Source organism: Aquarana catesbeiana, linkage group LG07 (assembly GCF_042186555.1).
Source record: "Aquarana catesbeiana isolate 2022-GZ linkage group LG07, ASM4218655v1, whole genome shotgun sequence".
In the NCBI taxonomy this organism is placed as follows: Eukaryota; Metazoa; Chordata; class Amphibia; order Anura; family Ranidae; genus Aquarana; species Aquarana catesbeiana.
Window position 1 is genome coordinate 290,700,831 of NC_133330.1, and position 21,361 is coordinate 290,722,191.

The following is a 21,361-nucleotide window of genomic DNA, read 5'->3' on the forward strand; positions in this document are numbered from 1 at the left end:
GGGGAATGGCCTCATGAGGTGCTTGCTGAGAGCAAAGGCTTCATCGGCAATGAAGACAAAGGGGAGTCCTTCCACGTTATCCTCATCAGGTGGCAATCCCAGGCCACCACTCTGGAGACGCTGGCAGAACTCCGTCTGGGCAAATACTCCTCCATCCGACATCCGGCCATTCTTCCCCACGTCCACATATAAAAAATCATAGTGTGCCGACACCACCGCCATTAAAACAATACTGTGGAACCCCTTATAATTAAAATAATATGACCCCGAATGGGGTGGTGGCACAATGTGGACATGTTTCCCATCTATAGCCCCTCCACAATTGGGAAAGTCCCAACGGCTGGCAAAATGGGATGCCACAGTCTGCCATTCCTGTGGCGTTGAAGGAAACTGGGAAATCAAACAAGAAAACCAAAATCAATTAATTTGGAAGCTAACATTGCAAGAAAATTAGACAATTAAAAACATTATTCCCCAGCATCAGTATAACATTCAATAATTTAATTGTTCTGGAATAACTAATATGGAAAGGCACACTTATCAGATTGCTCACCCCCTCTGATGGAACATTGATTACATTTTAGGGGGTTGTGAAATCCCTAAAAAAAATTACTTTTAGGACACGCAGGAATTTAGGGACTAAAAAGGCTACAAGACTGCAGTTGTCGCACTCTGCAGGTGCAGTTGCTAACCAGCTTACAGTAAATGAGGTAATGTAAAAAGGCATTCATGTTGCAAGGAGTACACAATCACATGCAAGGGCAATTAATGAAAACACTTTGAGGCTTGCATATGATTTGATGATGGAAATCAGCAGAGCTTCTGCTCATTTACTAAAGCACTGGAACAAATGCACTTGTAGAGTGCACATGCATTTTGCAAAGTGCAACATATATTTGCTTTAGACAAATCAACACCACAGAACATTCCAGCAAATTTTAACGAGGGTGGGGGTGGGGGGTTGTGAAATCTAGATAATTGCTCATTAGCAGCACACTATTTGGAGTGAGTTTAGGTGGGGGGGGGGGGGGGGGTTGTGAAATCTAGATAATTGCTCATTAGCAGCACACTATTTGGAGTGAGTTTAGGTGGGGGGGGGGTGGGGGGGTTGTGAAATCTAGATAATTGCTCATTAGCAGCACACTAAATACACTCAAACAAAATACATTCCAAATGAGTAGACTAGGTGGATATGTTCCCATCACTTCATGCTGGGAAGGTTATTGAAGGAAAATATACATGCATGACAAAAAATAACAGGAAAAAATTCCAGCATGTGTGAGGATAAAAAGGGGACATTCACACTATATTGCAATGATGGTAAGTAGTGTTTGAAGCAAGAAATACATCACATTATCAAAGATTACATAAAAGAACATGTGATGCTAATAAAAGAAAAATATCTTACCTTAATATAGTCCTTCTGCAGGACCTGTATGATGGCAGAACAGGTCTCTGGGATAATGATCCCCAGAGCCTGGGGGGAGATGCCTGTCGAGAACTTAAGGTCCTGCAGGCTTCTCCCTGTGGCCAAATACCGCAAGGTAGCGACCAGCCTCTGCTCCGGAGTGATGGCTTGCCTCATGCAGGTATCCTGCCTGCTGATATAGGGGGTCAGCAAAGCCAACAAACGGTCAAAAACGGGGTCCGTCATCCGGAGAAAGTTCCTGAAATCCTCAGGATTATTCTCACGGATCTCACGGAGCAAAGGCATGTGACAGAACTGGTCACGCTGAAGCAACCAATTCTTGGTCCATGAACTCCTCCTCGCCCTGTTCATGGACTGGACTTGGGCTGAAGAATAAACTACAGCACCAAGCACATACAATGCACGAGCTCTACGACGAGTACGTACAGGTAACATGGCTTCAAAACGGTCGGCTGGTCAGAACGCACTAAACAGAACGCACTGAAGAACAGCAAGGCCTGTGAAGAACGACCTGAAAATCAGGAACGAGCGGGCAATAAAACAAAGATTTCTCAATGCCAACTGACCAAACGCACTGAAAAGCAGATACAAACCTCACAAGCACAGACTGAACAACAGTTAAAACGAACTGAAAAATACGAGTCTCACAAGCGCGAATCGTCTCTCACCAAACTTCTACTAACACGAGATAAACACGAGATTAGCAGAAGGAGCCCAAAGGGTGTCGTACGGGCTATTGAACTTCCGTTTTATAGTCTCGTCGGACTTGGTGTACGTCACCGCGTACTAGGCTGTCGTACTTTTGTGTGGTCGTGTGTGTGTAAGTCCGTTCGTAAGAAAGTCTGCCGCAAGTCCGCCGAAGGTACGTCGGAAGTATGTCGGACAGGCTGTCGGACTTTTGTAGACGAAAAGTCCGACCGTGTGTACGCGGCATTATACTTTAAGTGCTTTCTTTTCTCCACCCTCTCAGTGTGTCTTTCGCTTTCCCATCTTTTACCTCAGCAATCTGTCCATCACCAGATCAACAGGGGAGAGCCCGGGGGTATCCAACCAGGGTGCCCATAGTTTATCAAACTTTCCCGGGTGACCTCTATGTTGAAAGATGTATTTTTCCAACCTTATGGTGTCTCCCATTTGGGCAATCCATTCCTTTAACGTTGGAGGTTCGATCGCCTTCCAATGTCTAAGGATCAGCTTGCGAGCCTGAAACAGGGCCCTAGCTATGGTCTGTTTGAAATTGTCCTCCATAGGAATGTCATCTAGTATTCCCTGTATACATGGCTTCGAGTCTGTAGGTATGGTAGTCTGATAGAGTCTGTTAATGGTGGCCAGAACCCCTGTCCAGAACAAATGTAGTTTGGGGCACCTCCAGAGCAGATGTGCAGACCTTCCTAAACCCAAAGAGACTGCATTTTGTCTATTTGTGACAATACACTCGCTGCTTGTTTTAGCGGTGATTTACCGCTGTTTAAGCACCGCTTTTGCATCGCCTAAAACCCCCAAAAAAGGGGTTAAAAACTCTTTGAAAGCGCTGCCCATTCATTTCAATGGGCAGAGGCGTTTTGGGAGCGCTGTATACAGCCATGCTGTTTTTTTTTTTTTTTTTAATTTGGTGTGGAGTTCCCCCTAAAGATTCTTACCAGTGCCTGGTATTGTCGGGCATCAAAGTCGAATCCCTGTTCATTGAAGTCAGACTTCAAGTCCCAGGGCAAAGTCGGGTCCACAGTCGTATGACTGTTTTGTCAAAATCGCGACCGCAAAATCAAGCGACTTCGAAGTTGCACAAGTGTAAAAGGGGCCCAACGCGACTTTAAAGGCGCGCAATTGTGTAGCGATTTCAGGGAATGCCTGTGTAACTCGCATCAAAGTCAGACCAAAGTAGTGCAGGGACTACTTTGAAGTCGGCACGACTTGAAGTCGTACTAATATGAAAAGCTGTCCTTGGAAACCATGGGGAACGACTTTTCATGCGACTTTGCAGTCCCAAGTCGCAGAAACAAGTCGCACAAGTGTGAAAGGGGCCTCACGGAACAACTGCTATGTGATTTCATAGTCTGTTTCTGTGACCTTAAAAAAAGTGACCCGCTAGCGCCCTGAAAACCGCTGCAAAAATGACGACGCTTTAGCGGCTGTTTTAGTAGTGCTTCAGTGTGAAAGGGGTCTAAATGAGACACCATACACATACAGCAGTGTGAAGGAGCTCAAGGTCATCAACCCCAAGACACAGTCTATCGTCATCTATTCTGAGTTCACAAATGTGCTTTATAGTTACTATGGAACCATATTTTCAGATATATATACTGCCACTAACAAGGAAAGGCAGCCATCCTCCTCTATACATGTACATTTATCTACATGTACAAACTCTGGAAACACACTGTAAACATTCCCTCACCCCGGAACGGATGTGCTAGTCTGGGGGGGAAAGCATTGTGCGTTGCGCCTGAGCTCAGTGTGAAGCCTGTCAGGAAAAGAGGGGCGGGGCTATGGTGAAGGAGGGGGAGGTAAGTAGGACAAAGGTAAAGGGGACAGAGGAGAGGGGCGGGGTGAGGACAGTGCACAGGACGTGTGTGCAGGTAGGAGGGGAGCTGCCAGGGTCTCATATGATGGGGAGTGTGGGGGGGAGAGGGGTCTGCCGGAAGATTTAGGGTGCTGCACACCTGTCATATGAGTGTCAGCTGTACTAATAGAAGACAGGGAGCTGCACACTGATGATGCTGTACCTCAGGCTCCTGCACAGAGGGAAGAGTCTATTCTACTTATGAAGTGTCCTGTAGCTGTGACCATGTAATAACTGTTTCCAGGGATACAGTCAGAGCTCCAGGTTTATACTGTATAGTGAATGGTGTAAGTGGTCATATTCCATATCTGAGGGACTGCTGTGGAGGATTACTTTAGTAGTTGGTGGTACCATAGTGACAGCAGAAGTGAACACAGGGGGGCGCTAGCTTGGCACCCCCACCATTCAAAGGTCGCCTTGTATTTTTCTTTTCTTTTTCAGCGAACAAAGAAATTCTCTAATGGATGAGGTGGGGTGATGATGTCACAATCTCAGACTTGTCCAATCAGAGAAAAATATACAAGGCGTCCTATGAATGGCAGTGGTGCTAGGCGACCCCCAATTTCACTACGGTGATTGTCCACTTCCCCGGAGATATTGGAGAAGATTTAATAAAAATGGTGCACATGGCATCTGTGCATAGTAACCAATCAGCTTCTATGTTATATTGTCAGCTTAGATTGGAATTCCACCTAAAAGTGGAACTTCCGCTTTAAGGACTCCTTTGGCATGTCATTTCTATTTTATTTTTTTTTTTTTTTGGGGGGGGGTACCTAGTTTTAACAGGTACCTATCCTCCTCTCACCCTCCCTCCCTGCAATCTTCTGGGACACGTCACAAGTTCCAGAAGATTGCTTGGCCATTTGGGGCTCGCGCATGCGCAGTGCGCACCTGGCTGTGAAGCTGCAAGGTGTCACAGCTGGGTGCCCACACCTGCAATCTGTTCTATCAGAATACCGCTACTTATCTGAAAATGCAACCAAAGTGACGTTCCGTCGCGGCCATGTTGCAGCGGACATCTTTTTACACCCACTGACGTCTTGCATTACACACTTATTTTTACCAGTAAACTGAGCTTATATAGTGAAATACAGGATTTGGAAGTCTGTGACACTATTTTGATGTTGAATTTTATTATCAGTGGTGTTCTGTCAGATTAGCAAACCTGTGAGATCAGCAGGCTTGCTAATACTTTTAAAATTCAACATCTAAACATTGTCACAGACTTCCAAATACTGTATTTCACTATATATTGTCAGTTTACTAGTAAAAAGAAGTGTGAAATGCAAGACTCTGGTGGGTGTAAAAAGATGTCCGCTTGTCACCTTCTGACTGTAGGCTTATTGCGGACGAGTGCGGGGTGTACCAAGATGGCCGCGACAGAACATCACTTCCATTGCATTTTCTAATGGGTAGTGGTATTCTGACAGAACACCGGCACCGCAGAGGGAAAGGGAGAGAACGGAGGGTTCAGGCGGCCGCATCGCTGGACCGTGGGACAAGGGAGTGTCTGTTTATTAAAAGTCAGCAGCTACACTTTTTGTAGCTGCTGACTTTTAATAAACAGAAAAACGAGTGGAACTCTTTAACCAAACAAGCTGAAGTTAGAAGCCGAAAACTATGCACAGCTGCACCAGTTTTTGTTAATTACAACCCCCTCAGTGTGCCAAACTGAACCAATATAACTATGTAACACAGATCATACCTGGAGTTTAGCTTTAATTTACTTATAAAGTTCTGAGGTTTTCCCCTGTAGCTGCTACTCCTTTATTACTGTTTCCAGGGACACGTTGCTGCTGAGTTAGATCATTAAATGTTGTCACCCACAGTAAGTGCGCAGAGTTCTACCTCCTCCTCGCCTCTACTTTTTCTAAACATTGAGTCCTGGTTCACACTGGTGCGATGCGGGAAACCCTGCGATTCAGTGTGGTTTCCCGCATCCCACAGTGGTTCATACTGACATCTGCGAACTGCTGGGGGTGTCAATGTAAAGTTAATGACCCCCCCAGATCGGTTCGCGGATCACAGTATGAACTGTCAAATGGTGCAGGAATCAGATCGCATAGGTGTGAACACCCATGCAGTCCGATTCCAGTGCGGATCAAAAAAGGGTCCTGCACCATTTTGGTGCGAATGCAATTTCAGCCATACAGTTTGTGATCTGCACAGGAATGCAGTGCGAATCACATGCAATGCAATGTCTGTGATCGCACAAGTGTGAACCCAGCCTAAGACCCCTCTCACATGGGCACCTCTGCTACGCGAGATCCGCTTGCTCAGCGGAGGATCTCTCCACTGATTCCACTGAGCAGGTGGATGACCGGTCCGTGTCTGCTCCACTATGCAGAGCAGACACGGACACAGTCCCGCTCTCCTCTATGGGGCAATCAGATGGCAATGGACCGCCTGTCTGTCTGTTTCCATCTGATCCGCCGGACGGATGGAAATTAGGACATCCATCTGTTTTTGTCAGACAGGATCGGATTGGATGGCAGTGGGTGTCAGCTGACATGTGTCCACTGACATCCGCCGCTCGATAAAGGACAATGCAGGGTCAGATCAGGTCCGCCTGAAAAACTAACAGGTGGACCTGATCAGAAAACGCTTGTGAAAGGGGCCTAAAGCTAAATTCCAAGTCCGGCTAATTTTGCCAAGTTACATGGATCCAGCTTGGACCAATGTAGGTATATACAGTGGATATAGAAAAGAATCGCCCCCCCCCCCCCCCCCCCCCCCCCCTTAAAATAATCACATTTTGTTGCTTTGCAGCCTGAAATGAAGACAACACATTTTTTGTTTTATCCAGCTGTATTTGTTCAGTGCAATTTATAACATCCAAGTGAAAGATATAACACCAACATGTCATAAAAAAAGGGGGGGAGATTCTTTTCTATACCCACTGTATGTGCCTTTCCTGTGGTATCCCTGTAGGCACAACTATTCCAGTGATCTTCACTTGCTTCCAGATCCTGTAGAGAGCGGCTGCTTATTAAATAAAGATGGTCGCTTTGCATGGGCACCATTCTGAGAACACTTTGTATTTTCTCAATGAATACAAAGAGTTCTCTAATTGGACGATGTGGTAGGGGATGCCACAATCTCCACCCACCTCGTCCAATCAGAATTCTCAGAATGCTGCCTGTGACAAGTGTGCAACCTCCTATGTTCAATAAGCCACAAGGCAGCCAACTACAGTGATTTCCAGCTTCCAGAGGGATCCCACAACTATGGCACATACATACGCTTACATCTGTCCAAGCTGAACCAAGGTAGCTATATAAAAATTGCCATACCTGGAATTCAATGTTTAAATGTTGCCCAACAATAAGTTCAGAAACTAGAAGACATTCCAGGGGCAAAAACAATGTTGTCATTGTAGCAGGGTGTCCACGTACAATGACCTAAAGTGTATGTAAACAGTGAACTCCTATTTACACCCTTCTGGTCTGTTAAAGAAGTAGAGCCAAAACATTTTTGGCTATACTTCACCTGGGCGTCACAGGAGTGCACTTAGCTTTGCACTCCTATGACCTGTATTCAGCCAACAACAGGTTAAAGTCCACTGTTGGCTGACATCACAGACTCTGGAGAGATCCTGACTTTAATGTCGGGATCCACCCAGATGTCTGACCGCTGAGAGCCCGAGCTAGCAGCTCCTTTACCCTGCACAGCCTGGTGCTCCAGTGAGCGCTGGAGGGGAAGAGCAGAGAGCCGCTGACTGGACAATCAGTGGCTCACTGAAGACCGAGAACTGAGCAATTGGTAGTCTTTGATCGTTTGGTTCTTCGTCTTATGCCGCGTACACACGAGCGGACTTTATGGCAGACTTTGCCCGGCGTACTGGATTTCGTCGGACAATTCGATAGTGTGTGGGCTCCAGCGGACTTTGTTTTCTCAAAAGTTGGATGAACTTAGATTTGAATCATGTTTCAAATCTTTTTGACGGACTCGAGTCCGGTCGAAAAGTCCGCTCGTCTGTATGCTAGTTCGACGGACAAAAAGCCACGCTAGGGCAGCTATTGGCTACTGGCTATGAACTTCCTTGTTTTAGTCCGGTCGTAAGTCATCACGTACGAATTCATCGGACTTTGGTTGATTGTGTGTAGGCAAGTCCGCTCATTCAGAAAGTCCGTCGTAAAGTCCATCGAAAAGTCTGCCGGGCAAAGTATGCTGCAAAGTCCGCTCGTGTGTACGCGGCATTAGAGGTGACAGGGGACAGATGCAGCATCGAACCAATGCTGCATCCACCTAGGTAAGTGTGTTTATTTTTTTATATCCCACGCTTCTCTTTTAAATATATAGATGAAAGATTTGTTATATCTGTCTGACAAATGCAAAAAATACCTGTTGATACTGCCAGAAAGGGCTACAAATACCTCCTCCTATTTTATGGAGATGAGAAGTGTTCTGTAGTTACAATACTTTCCTGTCCTAGGGTGACAATGCTGCTCTTCGCAGATGCAGTACAGTGAGTGTTGTCACCCTAGAATAGGAAATGTGTTACAAGTAGAATGACCAGGTGAAATTAAAGGAAGAAAATCCCTAAAAAGAAGAAAACAAATGCAGTCACCTCGTCTAAGCATTAATGATCTATAGTTTCTTCAATTTCTATTATTGGGTTTAGATACTTTTTAATTCAAATGGAAATATGCTGTCAGAGGAGACAGACAGGAGGGATATATGTGGTGTGAGTGTCTAGTACAAGACATTCCTCATTGTGTGTTGTACTCTGCTCTGCTGTTATCAGTTATGATTACTCTGATCTTCTCTCCTCCAGGTTACTATATGCTCTCTGTCTCCTCCAGGTTAATATATGCTCTTTTTTTCTCCTCCAGGTTTCCTGATTTCTGTTGACAGACGATTGCCATGGCTCGCTTGCTGACGAAGTCATGTTTGTGGAAAGGGGCATCACCAGCTGCCACAACATCCGTCCTCCTCCGGGGGTACAGTGCAGGTAGCAGTGACTCGGAGTATCTGCACAAAAGCATTGTCCCCACTATGCACTTTCAGAAAAGTCTGCCTAGGTGTGTATATGGACAATCACTGAGTGTGTATTGGGGTTTTAGCACTAGTTGTTTCTATGGTGTACACATGCCATTGTCATCCCTAGTTTGAGTATTTGCATTATCCAGTCGATCTGAAATGCTTAACCCCTTCCTGCCCAGGCCAATTTTCAGCTTTTTTTTTTTTTTTTTTTTTTAATGACTTTTTTTTTTAATTGTATGTCAAGAAAAACAAAACAGCAGTACACATGTACAGATGTAGTAAACAGACCAATTTTCGGCTTTTAACGTTATTACACTTTGAATGACAATTGCGCGGTCATGCAATACTGTACCCATATGACGTTTTTATCCTTTTTTTTTCACACAAATAGAGCTTTCCTTTGGTGGTATTTAATCACCACTGGGGTTTTTATTTTTTGCTAACCAAACGAAAAAAAAAAAAAAATCACCTTCACTGATGTGTGCTGATGAGGCTACACTGATGGGCACTGATAGGCGACACTAATAGGCAGCACTTTTGGGGCTGCACTGATGATCAAGGCACTGACCATCAGTGTAGATGTCCCCATCACATTTACCATTTATCGGCTCTCCTCTCCTCACTCTGTGACAGCGCGTGCGGAAAGGAATGCAGATAACCGACAAGTGTGTTTACATGATCAGATAAAATTGGACACAGCTGATCACATGGTAAAGGGCCGCTGTGATTGTCTCTCTACCGCAAACAGCTGTGTCCGAACGACACACCGATCACAGAGCACGTGTTGGAAGGCGAGGTTCCAGAAGGACGTCCATGGATGCCCTCCCGGAACAACAGAGCCACACTGTACCCGTCTTTCGGCTATAGCGCGGATCTGAAGTGGTAATCAAGAGCATTTGGAAGGTATGTTGTTTTTCCCCAAGGTTTACACTAATCTGTTATCTTTTAGGGTTCATTTATGCTGGCGATCAGAGGGGCAGTAAATATAGGTGATTGAGCTGCAGTGTTACTGCCCCACTTAAGCTGCAAAGGCAGCTGAATGAAGTGTTATACAGGCCATGGCAAAAATTTTACTCCCTGCGATGTTCAGCGCGTTGTATTGCCACTGACTGTACCCATTCAAGATTTCAATGCATGCGGTGGCAATGGGGTGATGTAGGCTTTTCAAGGGTAAAACAAGAGATGAGGAGGTGACATCTGCCCTCTGAATATCAATCCACCATGGATTGCTTTTCAGAAGGGCAACAAGGGCTGCCACAAGTTTGAGCAAGCCCTTAAAGCGGAACTAAAATCTAACATAAAAAACTGAGCAGGCAGGCTTTTTTTTTTGCAGAAAACATGCAATGTCTCCTCTGCAATAAAATAATCCTACCTGCCTGCTCACAGTCCTATGTAGAATGTACACTGAACTGCACATGTGCAGCTCAGGGTACAATCTCAACATGGTGCCTGTGTGCTTAGATGAATGAACTTCTGCACAGTTACAGTAGATCATCCCATGCCGGTCAAAGGTCCAACAACTGTTACCTGACATATGCCGGCCAGGGACCTTGTGATCGTCGGACCATTAGAGGGGAGGGGAGTATTGCAGACTTTAGTTCTGCTTTAAACCTGTCCTTTGCTAATACGGCATGTGCATGAATCTTACAAGAGCCAAAGAACATCTATCTTGGTATAGGCAATTTATACCAATTTTGCCAGTAGTTGTCAATCCTGTTTACATTTGTCTGCATTGTGCAACAGTTAATCAGTGTCTGGGTGCCTTCAGTATGGACTATTGTTTTGTAATACAGATCCCTTAGGGTAAAATTTAGCATGAAATTTTATTTTGAGAAAGATCATAGCTGTAAAAAAATATTAACGTGAACCTGTGATTTGTGCATTCAGGATAAAGCAACAGGTTCACTTAACTGCAGCCCTCAAGCTTCCTCTGTTCACCTTCCTTTCACTCCCCCATCCCTCTGCTTTTGGGAGCAACAAGGGATACCCATTACTTCATCTACGGGGAACATGTGACTCTCTGCCCTTCTTTCCACGTGACAGAACTAATGCTTGGAGATTGGCGGCTTAGATGCCTGGTGCTGTGACATTGGCTCCAGGTTGCAAATTGGCATGTATCCACACAACCAGTGGTGTCTTTTGGTTAGGGACAGATATTCAACCTTGGTCTGCATCCAGGGTTGGTTGTTTTGTCCCTAACAGCAGGTAATCAGTGGGTGTACGGATACGTGCAAACAGCGATTTCTCAGCCTGTCATTGCTTTGTACAGGCTGAGCAGCCACAGTTGTACATATGCCTGTTATCCCAGCCCAAGAACCCACCCAAGTCCCAAAACTGCAACACAAATTTTAACATAAAAATTACTTGCACTACTTGTTCTATTGTTATCTGTGTATTTGATAATCCTATAGCCATTCTTCCTATCTTTTATATTGGAGTTGGTCTATATTTTTCTTATCGTAAAGCTTCTTTAATTATTTTTAAAATCTTTTGTTTATATCTTCCAGACTGCCAATACCTAAACTTGAAGACACGGTGAAAAAATACTTGAATGCACAACGGCCTCTTCTAGACGATGAGCAATTTAGGTATGTGGAAATATTACCCATCCTCCCAGTCACCTTACCAGAGTATTAAATCCTATGAGTCCAACCTGCAGGTCAAGCGCCACATGCGAACCTTTGACATTTGCTCTGCAACCTTTTACAGTCCCTAGTCTGACTGTCTCCTTCAGTGCGCTTTCTGTCTCCAATCACACCTGTTGCATGTCCCCAGTCTCTGATGAGTTCCTCCAATAAGTTTGCTGCCTGCAAGTCTTCTGTCATGTGCGGAGCTTTCAGGGGTCACATTTGAGGCCCTCTATACCCCATAAGTTGACAACCGCTGCACAAAATGGTAGCATAGATCTGATGCAGCCCAGTACCATATTGGGCAGCACAGTGTTTTGATCCTCGGTGGATGACCTGTCTTCTGTACCTGGGGGAAAATTATTGTAAAAGTATAGTTACCTTTTAAGTTGTTGCTGATACCTAATATGGTTTTTAAGTGGACACTATTATACCCACCTGGGAATTCTGTTTTATGACTTTTATTTTCAGGAAGACAGAACAACTGGCACTGAACTTCCAAAACGGGGTGGGTAAGCAGCTGCATGAGGAACTGGTGCAACAAGACAAGCAGAACAAACATACCAGTTACATCTCAGGTAGGTGTTTATGAAAAAAAGGTATTTCATCTTCCTCTTGCCTCTGGGGTGAGGGGGAATGCTCACAATTCATCTTGAAGCTTAAAGTAGATCTTCGGGAGTCCACAGGTGCACAGAAAATGTTTAAAGGATAAGTTTACTTTTGGAACATGTTTCACCTGTTTTTAGGGTGGAACATGTAATATGTTCCAGCATCTGCAGCTCCCCCCCCCCCTCCTCGTGACAGCTGGCCGGGGATCTTCTCCCTACACCTGCTGTCACTATTTGAAAACCGTGCGGGCATGCGGGGCTCCGCCCACATGGCTGCATCATTTATTCACAGTTTCCTGTGAATAAGTGCCTACAAATATTTTCAGCCATTGCAACTGCTTGTAGTTTTCAATTAACTGCGAGGGTATTGTTGAGCCTTCCGGTAGCGCATTGATTCTTCTTGCTCTTAGATAACTGTCTGCCCATACAACTATGTTAAGAGTCTACTGGACATTGCACCCATGATCTGCTATTTTTTTTTTTTTTTTTCTTTTTTTATACCTGCAAAAAAAATGTGCATTTATTTATTTTTTTTAAAGCTGAACTTATCCTTTAAGAACTCAAGGCACCTGGCAGATGCACATTTGGTGCTTGCGGTTTTTTTTTTTTTTTTTATTCCTATTGAAAGGGCTAGAAGGAACAACATCAATGCTGACAAAGATATGTGCCTTGTTGTATATATTGAGTCAAAGAAATAGGTAAGACAAGGTTTCTGCAATATATCATACACAGAAGGAATGTATCACATGTAAATTTTAATTTGAGAACTTTTTGTACAAGAAAAGTTGACTTAAAAGGAGAAGTCCAGCCTGAGCTTTTTAGGCTGGGCTTCTCCTAAGGGTCACAGGAGTGCAAATTTGTTTTGCACTCCTGTGACCCGTTTTCAGCGGAGAGCGGTCTGGAGTCCACTCTCCGCTGACATCACTAAGTTCAGTCCAGGCAGCTCATCATTCTGACTTCGGAAGTCTGGACCTGCCAGGTGCCTGGACTGATGGCAATCTCAGCGAGATGCTGAGACAGCTGCTCCCCGCCCCTCCACAGCTCAAGACTCCAATGAGCATGGAGGAGCAGAGCAGGAGAGATGCTGACTGACCGTCAGCAGCTCTCGGGGAGGTGAGAGAACTGGGCCATCGTCAAATTTCGGTGGCTCGGTTCTCAGTGAAGAGGCGGCGGGGGACAGATGCAGCATCGGTCTTGCTGCATCCACCTAGGTAAGTATGAATAGGGGAAAAAAAAAAACATACTGCTCTTTTAATATAGTTGAATTGTCGTTGATAAATACCTGAAGTGTTTTCCTTCAGAAATACTTGACTTGAAGCTTCATAATATTTTATCTTGGTTTGCAGGTCCATGGTTTGACATGTATCTCTGTGCTAGAGACCCAATTGTGCTGAATTTTAATCCATTCATGTCCTTCACTCCTGATCCAAAGCCAGAATTTAACAACCAGCTTGTCAGAGCCACAAATATGACCGTGTCTGCCATGCGTTTCCTAAAAACTATGAGAGCTGGTTATCTGGAGCCAGAAATATTCCACCTCAATCCAGCCAAAAGTGACACACAGAGGTTTAGGAAACTCATACGCTTTGTGCCATCCTCTCTGTCCTGGTACGGGGCGTACATGGTGAATGCATACCCGCTAGACATGTCTCAATATTTCCGCCTGTTTAACTCCACCCGAATACCAAAACTGAACAAGGATGAACTTGTCAGCGATGAGAAGGCAAGACATCTATTGGTCCTCCGAAATGGAAACTTCTATGCATTTGATGTTCTGGATAAAGAGGGAAGCATAGTGAATGCATCAGAAATTAAAGCCCACCTGAACTACATCCTGTCAGACAATGCTCCTGCACCAGAATTCCCCTTAGGATATCTAACTAGTGAAGATAGGAACACGTGGGCCATAATGAGGCAGAAGCTGATAGACAATGGCAACCAAGAGGCTTTGCATAAAGTAGATTCAGCTGTGTTCTGTCTGTGTCTGGATGACTTTCCTGTTAAAGATCGCCTTCACCTCTCATATAATATGCTGCATGGTTCCGCTTCAAACCGATGGTATGACAAGTCATTCAGCATCATCATGACGAAGGATGGGACAGCGGCAATCAATTTCGAGCATTCATGGGGAGATGGAGTTGCTGTTCTGAGGTTTCAAAATGAGGTTTTCAAGGACAGTACAGAGCAGCCAGCTGTATCTCCTCAGAGCTCTCCTGCTGCTGTGGACTCTGGTAAGGCCGTACAAAAACTTACATTTCATCTGGATGACTCTCTGAAAGCTGCAGTAACTGACGCTAAAAAGAAGTTTGATGCTCTGGTGGGTTCGCTGACCATTGCCACCATGGAGTTCAAAAGAGGAGGGAAGGAGTTCCTGAAAACTCAGAAGCTCAGTCCTGATGCCATATCTCAGCTCTCATTCCAGATGGCTTTTCTCAGACAATATGGGCAGACAACTGCCACTTATGAATCATGCAGCACTGCAGCCTTCAAACATGGCCGAACAGAGACTATCCGACCAGCTAGCCTTTATACCAAGAAGTGCTCAGAGGCTTTTGTAAAAAATTCCTCAAAGCATAACGCAGCTGAGCTCAGGGAAATGCTCAATGCATGCTCCAAGTATCATGGGCAGCTAACTAAGGAGGCAGCAATGGGTGAGTCTAATACTGGACCTCGTTTATCAAAACCTCTGAAACCAGAACATAGTATGCATTTTTAGCCATTGTTATTAACTACGAAGGGTCTACAGGGCTCAGAACAGGCTCATACTTTTGCCAAGCTATGTGGAGCTAGAGAAAAGATCTAATGCAAATGGATTAAAAATACACAATGATCAGAGTTCAGTTTAGAGTCTAGATTAATTATTCCAGATATCTTCTACATTGACAAACACGCAGAGTAAAAACAATTTATTCTTTAAGGGCTGGAGGTGAGGTTTTTTTTTTTTGTTATAACTGCAAGCTCAATAAATGTTAAGCTTAAAGTGGTTGTAAAGGCAGAAGGTTTTTTTATCATTCTGTGCATTAAGATGAAAATTCTTCTGTGTGCAGCAGCCCCCCTATTACCTACCTGAGCCCATCTTGATCCAGCGATATCCATCAAAGTCAGTTAGCCAATGAGGAGAGAGAGGGGGCAGGGCGGGGCCGCAGCTCCGTGTCTGAATGGATATACGGAGCTGCCGCTTGCCTCTGGTGCCCCCATAACAAGCTGCTTGCTGTGGGGGCACTCAACAGGGGGGAGGGCCAGGAGAGCCGACGAGGGACCCAAGAAGAGGAGGATTGGGGCTGCTCTGTACAAACCACTGCACAGAGCAGGTAAGTATAACATGTTATTTTTATAGAAAAAAAAAATGAGACTTTGCAATCGCTTTAAAGTTGACCATATGCATTACAAATGTCTGACACAGAACCGACACCCGCTGCCCTACTCTAAGCTTGTGACTTGCTACAAAAAGTTACAGCGTTGGCATTGACAGTTTTGTGTGTTTTTTTTTTTTTTTTTTTTTCCCCTCCCAGAACCTTAGCAGTTTGCCACCCCTTTAAGCTTCTTTCACAGCTAGCATTTTGGGATCTCATGAAGAATCGCTGAGATTCTGGCCACAGTTCCAAATTGCACTGCAATAGTGGCAAAACTCACCGTGCGTGTTTGGGTGCCGTTCATTTTCAATGCCACCTAAATGCAACATGGTTTTGCCACGTGATAAAACGTGCTGCAATTGTGGCAAATCGCATCACATGAAGCTTTTCACCCAGAAGGAGCAAGAGCTTAAAATGAATGGCACCTGAACACGCGTGGTGCATTTTGCCACTATTGCAGTACGATTTGGGATCAAGGGCAGAATCCCAAAACACCAGATGTGAACGCACACCAGGTGTTTCTAAGCTGTTAAAAACTGTCTGAATCTCAACTGTAGAGTCTATATGATCTTTGAGAAGTAATAACCTCACATTAAAAGCAGATAAAGTTTAAAATGGGTTGTTTTAAAGCTAGTTTACTGCTTGTTAAGAATATTTAAATAGTTTAAGTGCAGCCAAAATGAAAAAAACAAATCAGCAGGATGTGTCGCTTGTGCTGATGCCTTCTCCTCTTATCACGTGATCAGCTGTCAGCCAATGACAGCTGATCACATGATGTAAACAGAGCCAGTAATCGGCTATTTATTTACTCACGCTGAGGAGAAAAAAAAAAAAAAAGCCGATCACCCCCTTCTGTCAGAGGGACATCAGTCCCGAACACAGAGAGCCACTGCCACCTCATCTGTGCCCACCAGTGCCACCTATTAATGCCCATCAGTGCAGCCTTATCAGCGCACATCAATGAAGGAGAAAAATTAGCTGTTTGCAAAATTTTATAACAAACTATGAAAACCTGTTTTTTTTTCAAAATTTTTAGTCTTTTGTTTGTTTAGCAAAAAATAAAAACCCCAGTAATGAATAAATACCATGAAAAGAAAGCTCTATTTGTGTGAAAAAATATAACATTTTTTTTATGTGGGTACAGTGTTGCCTAACACGCAATTGTCATTCAAAGTGTGACAGCACTGCAAATTGTCCTGGGCAGTGAAGGGGGTTTAAGTGGTTAACTAAACTGCTTTACAGAATGGCAAGAGTGTCTCTGATTGTAACACTGGTCTTTAGCTGTGTGTCTCCTGTGTCTTCCAGGTCAAGGATTTGATCGGCACCTCTTTGCCTTGCGTTACCTTGCTGCTGGCAAAGGAGTGTCCCTTCCAGAGCTCTACCAGGATCCAGCATACGCACGAATCAACCATAACATTCTCTCCACAAGCACATTAACAAGCCCAGCGGTGCAGCTAGGAGGCTTTGCTCCAGTGGTCCCCGATGGTTTTGGGGTAGGCTATGGAGTACACGATGACTGGATTGGTTGCAATGTGTCCGCGTACCCAGCACGTGATGTACAGCAGTTTGTGCAGTGTGTGCACCAGTCCCTGGAGGACATATTCAAAGTACTTGAAGAAAAGGCTGCAGAGAAATAGAGGAAACCAACCACTGTACCTTGAAGGATCTTGTTGCCTTTTTTTTTATTTTCACTGCAGTCTGAGCTTGCACTGTTTTAGAGCCTGACCTCTATTGATTGTAATTACATACAGGATAATATAGGGACATTGTACCAAAGTAAAGCAGTTCATGCTGTAGAAGCTTGATGGGCCAGTATTCTATACTTTGTTTTTCCATCATCCAGTTTACAAGCACAAGTGCCTTATCTCAGCAGTGACATACAGTGCTTTGCAAAAGTATTCACACCCCTTGAAATTTTCCACATTTTGTCATGTTACAACCAGAAACGTAAATGTATTTTATGTGATGGACCAACACAAAGTGGCACATAATCTTCTTGCCACTCTTCCATAAAGGCCAGATTTGTGGACTGCACCACTAATAGTTTTTTTTATAACCCAACCCTGCTTTAAACTTCTCCACAACTTTACTCCTGACCTGTCTGGTGTGTTTCTTGGCCTTCATGATGCTGTTTGTTCACTAACGCTCTCTAACAAACCTCTGAGGGCTTCACAGAACAGCTGTATTTATACGGAGATTAAATTACACACAGGTGGACTCTATTTACTAATTAGGTGACTTCTCAAGGCAAATGGTTCCACTAGATTTTAGTTAGGTGTATCAGAGTAAAGGGGGCTGAATATAAATGCACGCCACACTTTTCACATATTTATTTGTAAAAAAGAATTTGAAAACCATTTATCATTTTCCTTCCACTTCACAATTATGTGCCACTTTCTGTTGGTCTATCACATAAAATCCCAATCCGTTTACGTTTCTGGTTGTAACATGACAAAATGCAGAAAATTTCAGGGGGTATGAATACTTTTTCAAGGCACTGTAACCTATGTGAGTGCTTTCCTTCCAGTATGAATGATAGAAATGTGGTATGATGGCTACTTGAGTCTATGGTGAGATCACATTTCCCACTCAAAATCTTACAGCCAACTATAAGAGCCGTTCACACTGAGGCAGCACAACTTGCAGCGCGACTGCCTCAGACGACTTGAACACGACTGCAGCGGCGCCTTGCAACACGACTTCTATATAGAAGTCTATGCAAGTCGCCCTCAAAGTATTACAGGATCCTTTTTCTAAGTCAGAGCGACTTGCGTCGCTCCGATTAGAACGGTTCCATTGTACAGAACGGGACGCGACTTGTCAGGCGGCTAAGTCATCCTAGTGTGAACCGGCTCTTACTGAGCCTTCATTTTTGTTGAGAACTGGCTTCTGCTCTTTAATTATTAAAACAGGCTATTCTTGTGCTCCTGGTCAGATTTTTTTGATCACGGATAAGTGGTTGGCCCTGCATTTACTATAATAATTGGCCCATTAAATTTTATGTAAACCTTAAACATTGACTTCTTTGGTCCCTGCTTGATAAGTAAAAAAAAAAAAAAATATTGTGAGCTGATAAATTGCTGTGCTGTTATCAATTACATTGTTCTCAGCTATCTTTGAGGACCACAGAACCATGCCCCTCTATTTTATGGAGAGTAGGAGATGGGTGGGGTTCTGTAATCTTATTTCTGTTGACCTGATAAAGAAGGGTAAGTGAGTGTTGTCATCCTGGATACGGAAGTGTGCTACTGGCAGGATGATCAGCTGAAAGGGAAAAAATTAGCATGGAAAAGAAAAAACTTATGCAGCCACTAGGACTGGTAAGCTGCAATTGAATGTATTTGGAGGGGGGGGTTAAAGTGGTTGTAAACCATTATATATACCCAGTGAAGTGACTGGCCTCAGGTGATACTCAGAGATGAAACAAATTCTCCTACATAGGTTGTACCTGTCTATCTGCAGTCTTCTCTTCTCTACATCTGTTGAAAGTGCTGAATTATAGAGCTGGTCTGAGAGTTCAGAAAGAAGGGGGTGGAGAATTGAATTCACACTCTGGAGAGCTCTGAGTGCTGATTGGATGGAAGGGACACAACCTCCACCACACAGCAGAGGCTGTCAATCAGCTGGAGCTCCCACCCCTGTCATCATTTTTCTCTTGGTATGAAGAAAACTTGTGATTCATGCAGATAGCAGAGGAATGAAGTAACAGACAAAAGTGACACCTTAGTGCTCTTAATTGAGACACGTACACACTATAGAGAGATATGCTTTGTTCATAGTTCATGTCTGAGGTTTACAGATGTACAGCACTCTTTACATGGACATCACCAAAGATAAAACTCTTGGTGTGGTAAACAGAGGGATGTTGCAGGGGATGCCTGGAATGTTGACCTACCACACAGTTTTTAATGTATGTGTGTGTGTGTGAAACCAAAACTTTTTTTTCTGGTAAAAGCCTAGCAACCGTGACCATTTTTTTGGCCTTAGATATGCTGGTCATGAGAGAAGTACATAGTCTGTTATGGTTGTCCACTTGAAATGCTAGTTCAAGTGGAACTTTAGTTAGAAAATTAAGTCCTGCTAGATCACCTCAGCCTGGCCCCTTTTGCAGGTAAAGCCATGTAAAACATTAAAAATAAGTGCCCATACTGTTTAAATTGAGTAATAGACTGTTCTACCCTTCTCTGCACTTGCTCAGTTGCTTTCTATTTTTAGGCCCTGCACTGAATTTGTAGAGGCTGATCTGCTGCCAGCCTAAAGATTTACTGCTATTCAGGGGTTCTGGGCTTCAGCAAAATGCCAGCCTTCGGCAAGAAGAAACATGAACAATGCTGGAGGCAATTTACAGCACACATTCATTTTGGTAGCATAGTTTTTGAATGTGGAATGTATGCTCCTTGCTAAAGAACATTCTTTTTATTAAATTGTTATGGGTAAAGTTCTGCTTTAAATTGCAAATCTGCTGATTCTTCTTTTCCAATACTTTTGAGTTACTGACCCTGAACAAACAGGCAGCAGATGAAGCCATTGCCTCTAAACTGCATACTTGTGCTGAGACAGTGACTCCAGAAAGTATTGAAGACGGAGGATCAGCATGACTGCCAGGCAGCAGTCTCTTTCAGGTAAGTTCAGCAACACCAGCTTATGTACTTCTATGTCTGGTTTTATTTAGTAGAAAACACTTTGTCTGGCCCCTAAAAAAATTGGCTTATTAAAGAGGAGCGCAGAAACTTTTATTACTCAAAAATGAGAAGTGATATTAGGTAACTTGTGATTAGCAGATCACCTACTGCACTTTGAGATGGTTTAGTAAGATTAGGCACATCTCCAGCTCCTGATTGTATAACTATAGAAAAGTTAATGTATACATTCACCAGAAAAAATAACTCAGGATATTTTACTCATACCAGTATTCTTTCTAGCATTAAACACTAAGCTCATCTTTAAAAAATATTAAATGTACTTATGTTTGCAGGAGAAAGTGTGCATTTAGTGTTTTTTTAATGTTTTTTTTCCACGGGAGCCTCCACAAGCATTGCATGTACACTCAGTGGAGCGCAGGTGTAATGAAAGGCTCCTGCAGACTCTGCTTCCACCTCCCTGCCTGTACTGTGGTACTGACTTTCAGCTGGAGGAAGTGCCAATGAAATATGAGTGCAGTAAACACCACACTTGTATTTCATTGAGAACTGCAAGTCTGTTTGCTGCAATGGCAGATGAGACTTGTAGTTTATTCATTCATAGATAACTGTGGCTGTGCAGGTGGAGCCCCACCGATTTCAAAAGTGACAGCCACTGCAGGGGAAAAGAACTCCCACATGCTGTCATTGGGGGGTGAATGCTTAGCAATAAGTTACACTCTAAAAACATGTTGCAAAATGCAGAGTTCGCTTTTAGTTTTGTGCAGCTCACTGCCTTCTTAGCTAAATTCGTATAGTGGCTGCAACTGCTTGTGAATATTTTGGCTGCTTCCAGCACTGCTTACCAAGTCTTCTTCAAAACAAAATGGGACAACTGCACATCTTACCATAAGGAATACCTTGTGCTGCCATTTACCCCCACTCAGCACCTTGGGGTTCAACAGTGTCAGCCACTTCAGCAAAATTGACAAATTACAAAAAGAAAAAAAAATAATCCTCTTTATTTTATCCAATAATGTACTCCATAGAAGCAGTGTGACAAGGACATATCTCTGTCCCTTAAACACTGTTTCCAGACTAATCCGACCCTCTCTCAAGCGCAAGCTGGAAAAAAAAGAACCCCTTGGTAAAGTGTTGATTTAGACCCAAAACATAGTT

The 21,361-nt window shown here is 43.8% G+C and overlaps 1 protein-coding gene across 2 annotated transcripts; it reads left to right on the top strand.

The window, feature by feature from the left end:
* Positions 1-3,841: 3,841 nt before the first annotated feature.
* On the top strand, positions 3,842-20,544 carry CPT2 (carnitine palmitoyltransferase 2). Of its 2 annotated transcripts, none has more exons than XM_073593516.1 (6): positions 3,842-3,933; positions 8,825-9,013; positions 11,483-11,563; positions 12,074-12,180; positions 13,557-14,861; positions 16,869-20,544. In XM_073593516.1, the coding sequence occupies exons 2-6, from the start codon at positions 8,856-8,858 to the stop codon at positions 17,198-17,200; spliced, it is 1,983 nt and encodes a 660-aa protein (XP_073449617.1). In that variant the 5' UTR covers positions 3,842-3,933; positions 8,825-8,855; the 3' UTR covers positions 17,201-20,544. The 2 variants fall into 2 exon arrangements, with proteins under 2 accessions (XP_073449617.1, XP_073449616.1); XM_073593515.1 differs by having other exon boundaries at positions 3,923-4,005.
* The last annotated feature ends 817 nt before the right edge of the window (positions 20,545-21,361 follow it).

What these genes read in the sequence shown, in the direction of transcription:
- CPT2 (XM_073593516.1), top strand. Translation starts at nt 8,856, where the DNA reads ATGGCTCGCTTGCTGACGAAGTCATGTTTGTGGAAAGGGGCATCACCA. An exon ending in CTAGACGATGAGCAATTTAG is followed by an intron (nt 11,564 to 12,073) that starts GTATGTGGAAAT and finishes TTTTATTTTCAG; the next exon opens with GAAGACAGAACAACTGGCAC. An exon ending in ACATACCAGTTACATCTCAG is followed by an intron (nt 12,181 to 13,556) that starts GTAGGTGTTTAT and finishes CTTGGTTTGCAG; the next exon opens with GTCCATGGTTTGACATGTAT.